Source organism: Patella vulgata, chromosome 3 (genome assembly GCF_932274485.2).
Source record: "Patella vulgata chromosome 3, xgPatVulg1.2, whole genome shotgun sequence".
NCBI classification, from domain to species: Eukaryota; Metazoa; Mollusca; class Gastropoda; family Patellidae; genus Patella; species Patella vulgata.
The window spans coordinates 52,658,776-52,663,543 of NC_065881.2; the positions used below are offsets into that span (position 1 = coordinate 52,658,776).

The 4,768-nt window shown below is 33.1% G+C and overlaps 1 protein-coding gene across 1 annotated transcript; it reads right to left on the minus strand.

Annotated features, from left to right (window-relative positions):
• Positions 1–127: 127 nt before the first annotated feature.
• Positions 128–4,604, minus strand: LOC126816030 (UDP-N-acetylglucosamine transferase subunit ALG13 homolog). The gene is made up of 4 exons (XM_050542164.2): positions 4,472–4,604; positions 3,394–3,553; positions 2,006–2,144; positions 128–316 (listed from the first exon to the last, which is right to left on the minus strand). Exons 1-4 carry the CDS (start codon positions 4,565–4,567, stop codon positions 193–195), a joined length of 519 nt encoding a protein of 172 aa, XP_050398121.1. The 5' UTR covers positions 4,568–4,604; the 3' UTR covers positions 128–192.
• Between the last annotated feature and the right edge of the window lie 164 nt (positions 4,605–4,768).

The following is a 4,768-nucleotide window of genomic DNA, read 5'->3' on the forward strand; positions in this document are numbered from 1 at the left end:
ATAGGGGGATCATATTAAAGCAATTTACTTAAATTCAGCAATTGACAATTATATAAAAATATCTGAAAGTTATGTTTGTAACAGAAGTTTACAAGTCCATTTTCTTTTTATCCATTTTTTTTTAATAAATAAATAAATATAGTACAATGTAAAATTGGATTTCATCCATTCTCATCGCATAAAAAGTAAATTTCACGAATCTGGTCGTGTAAACCCCATAATTTCATCTAAAACTTTGGCAAATTTTTCAGGTTTTCCTGGTTCATAAGGTTTTAAAGCATCAAAATTTACATCTCGTAAAGTTTCCACCAATTGACTGAAGCAAAAAAAAAACAAAGGGGTTACTAAATAATCTTTTGAAAATCTTGCTTGAAAACGTTGAGAGAATACTCTTCGAAACGTCGCCCAAATAAATCAGTAATTGTTCTTCCATAAGTATGTGTTATAGGTTACTAAATACATGTACCGGTATATGACCAGCAGCATATCCAGAGATGATTAGGATACTGCACAGATTAAATACAACATAAGCAATTATACATGTCATCCTCCCTCTTTTCAGATTCAATGCTTCTGCTGAACTTCAGAGCCATAGCGTTCAAATGAATTATGTTTATTTTCCTTTTCTTAAAATACAGATGTGATGTCATCCTTTGATGTTGGGGGGGATCACGTGGCTAAGTGGGCAAGACGCTGGCTCGCTAGCCTGGAGGTCGGGTGTTCGATCCCTGCATTGGCCGAGAAAGTCCATCCAGATTTTCCGGCGTGGTTTCCCCTTGTCAGTGATGCCCAGGTTAGGAGCAGTACAGTAGGACGTTAAACCCCATTTCATTTCATTTCCTTTGATGTTGGCGTACTATTAATTCCAATAATGTACGGGCAACTTGCCGATCGTACATTATCTATACTAGATGAAATATTGGACTCGCGTAAATTGCAGGATAGTGTCTGTATTTTAAGTTGTTTAATGGTCTCGAGCTAAAGACATTGCATAATATATTGAAACGCTCTCGACCATTAAACCATATATAGTTACCGTTATACCAATATTGGTATCTATTTAAAAAATAACAAGTTTTATAATTATCAGCAAATATAGTGGTTTGTATTCAAAGTAAATAAAGGAGAAATACAACTGAATCTAAGTAAGCAATTTTCGAAATCAACTTTATTAAATGTCTGTTTTTTTTTAGAGTACCAGCAAGTTGTTTTTAAATTGCTAAATTGTCTGAGTTGTCGACAAGGGTTGTCACATATTCATTCTTATGTAGGTAATTGGGGGCATTTGAGATTATAATTTTCATCATTTAAAGGGTCACAAGGTTCTACATAACTGAAACAAGGGTATTAACTCTGGAAGTAATGTTCAGAAATTGTTGAAATTTGATAGGCTTTTTCGTTTTACTACTCGAAATAATGCGTATAAATTTCATACAGATCGGATGAGAACTTTTGTTATTTGAATGTTCAACAAAGTAAAACAAGGGCAATAACTCTAGAATTAATTGACGAAAATTGCTGAGGTTATGATATAATGAATCTATACTCTGAGTTTAATCAGTTTCATGGCTCTCACTTAATTATAACCAAAGTTATAGTACCCCAAAGCATCAACCAATCAGATTGCTTATCTCTGCTTACCATAAGCAGATAATGTTCAGCATCGAACTCCATCAAGTTATTCACCTAAGGAACGCCTACACCAAGTTTGAACACCTCAATTAGAAGGAGAGTTATTGTGTTCCAAAGTCCCGACCAATCAAATTGCTTGTCGCTCTGCTTACCTTCAGCAGAAAATGTTCATTATCGAACTATACAGCAATATACGACCCCACTTCCATGTGGGCTTATAAAAAGGAGACAAAACCTTTTACCAGATGGGGAATAAATAATCTTTACTGTAACCTTCAGATATTTGATTTACAACATATAGGTTAATTAATCCACAATTAATAATCTCAATGTAGGCCTACATGTTACAAGAGTAGAATATTTTATACACTACCTTGGTTTACAATAATATAGAAACCCTTCATTACTGAAACGCTGTGCTACTTCTATTTGATGATTATCCATAAGATTTTCATTTATAGCAACAAGTAATGGCTTTCCTGCTCCTAAAACATCCAGGATACTACCAGCCCCTATGATGATGATATACAGGTAGTAATAAATAAGAAGAGTGAATTATGAAAATAAAGCTTATAACTATTTCTCAGTAGCATAGCTTGTTACAAGATGTATTCAGATGAATTGGTCAGCTGTAAAATCATACATTTACATAATATTCTGACTCCATATTAAAGGTACATGAATGTTACTTCTGATATCCAAAGAACTCCTTATATATAATCAATGATTGGATAATATACTTAAAATATAAACTATATTTTTGCTCAATCCAAAAATATACAAGTTGTTCACATATCTAATAATAATGTCATTGTGAGAAATAAAAGATATTTGAATCATATGCCTCTTATGCATTGTGGCATTTGATTTTATTCCAGTCCACAAGAAATAAAACAAGCCAACAGTGAGGCTGACGTCCCCGCCGAAATCCCAAAATAAATAGATGACACATATTAATTAATTGCACATTTATCTTTTTCAAAAGTATCAAGCAATCAAACTGATTATCAACTATACACTATTTGTGTTATATGCTTGATAATGACTTGTGAAATCTAGTTGAAGCGTCGCAGTGAAATAAACCATAGCAATTGTTATCCATAAATAGTGTGTTATTCAACTATACACTAAGTTTCGTCACTCTCCATCAGTTAGAATCAAAGTTATGTTGTTCCAAAGCATCAACTAATGAAATTGCTTAGCTCTACTTAGCCTTAACGGGAATTGTTAATGATTGACTTCATTGAACTCAGTCAAGACATTCATCTAATGAACGTCTACACCAAGTTTGAGCATTCTAACTCAATTAGAAGGAGAGTTATTGTGTTCCAAAGTCTCGACCAATCACATTGTTTATCACTTTGCTTACCCTGAGCAATGTTCATTATCGAACTTAGTCAAGGTATTGATGTCATGAACCTAGACACCATGTGTCATCACTCTCACTTAATTAATACTAAAGTTATCGTGTTCCAAAGCATTAACCAATCAAATTGCTTATCTCTGCTTACTCTAAGCAGACAATGCTCATCTTCGAACTTCATCAAGGCATTGACCTAATAAACACCTACACCAAGTTTGAACATTCTAGCTCTATTAGAAGGAGAGTTATTGTGTCCCAAAAAGTGTGACGAACAGACAGACAGATAGACAGACAGACAAACCCATTCTAATAGTCCTCTGTTTTCTTCAAAAGGCGGGGGCCAATTGATATTTCAAAATATTGCATTATACATGTTTACTTTTATTATAGAATCATACCAGCATGACTAATTACTAAAGATGCATTAGATATATCTTCCTCTATCGAATTCTTAAATCTATAAAACTTAATGTTGAGATTATGTTCATCAACTCTTACAGGGTCATTTCCATTCCCAATCTGTAAAACTAAATCTGTATATCCTAATCTGTTTAGTTCCTGTAATGAAAAATGACATCTAAGAATATGAAAATGAAAACCTGGCACACATACTGGTACTAAGTTTGTAACCATGTAGAACTTATCATACTGGTACCATAGCTGTTCAACCTGATTCAAAAATTCTAAATGGAAATACTGTAAACTGAATATATTCTGTTTCAATTCTACAGACTGTTTCACAATATGTTAACGCATGCTGCTAATCATAAAAATTAACATATCAGTGTGTTAGAAATATTGTAAGGAAAATAAGATGGCCCAAGCCAGGATGAAAGGTATAAGAGGGAAATTACTACATGAAGTGGCGAGAAGAAATGAAATGAAACGTGTTTAACGTCCTACAGGCTAAGGACAATTTCACCAGACTGCCATTTTAGGCTACTCTTTGTCAAGAATTCTTTAACATACACGCCAGCGTGTAGGTAACACATCTCATCTCTCAACCCTCCGTGTAGTATATCTCTACGTTTTTAGCTACGTTCTCGTAGCTAGCCAGCATGTACAAAGACTAGACACTGTTTTTATTCTTTGAATGACATTAATTTAGTAATAAAATAAAACATTATTTATGGATAACAATTACCTAGTTTATTACAAATCAAGAATACATATGTATATATATATATCAACACAAATTTTATTTTATGTATTTGTGTGATATGCTTGATAATTACTTGGGAAATCTTGGTGAAACATTGCAGTGTAATAAACTATAGTAATTGTTATCCATAAACAGTGTTTATACGATCATTTTTTTAAGCCATTGTTACCATCACTATCAGTAATCACCATATATATATATATATATGGCGTAGACCTAGGGTAGTAGTAGTAATAAATATTGATTCTAATCTAATTGACAGTGGCTATGTGAAAGCTAGTTCCTTTAGGAACGGTCTCTGCTATTCTTATTACCTCTGTAACAAAAGTAGAACATATTGTTTGTATCAAATCGTCAAACTGTGTTGTTCCAACAGTCACGAATACTGTTTTGACCAGTTTCTTCTCCATTCGTAAACATAAACAAATACCACGTGGAAGGTCTAAATTGTTTTTTCTACATTAGAGAGTGACATATTAATATGGTTATCTCCCTTTAATTGGAAAGCTGGCTAACCATTTCCGTTTTAAAAATGACCAATCGAAAGCTGGGTATTTAAACTCATTTTTGAAACAAGCATGTTCATTGGATAAAACTTTATTGTCTGCCAT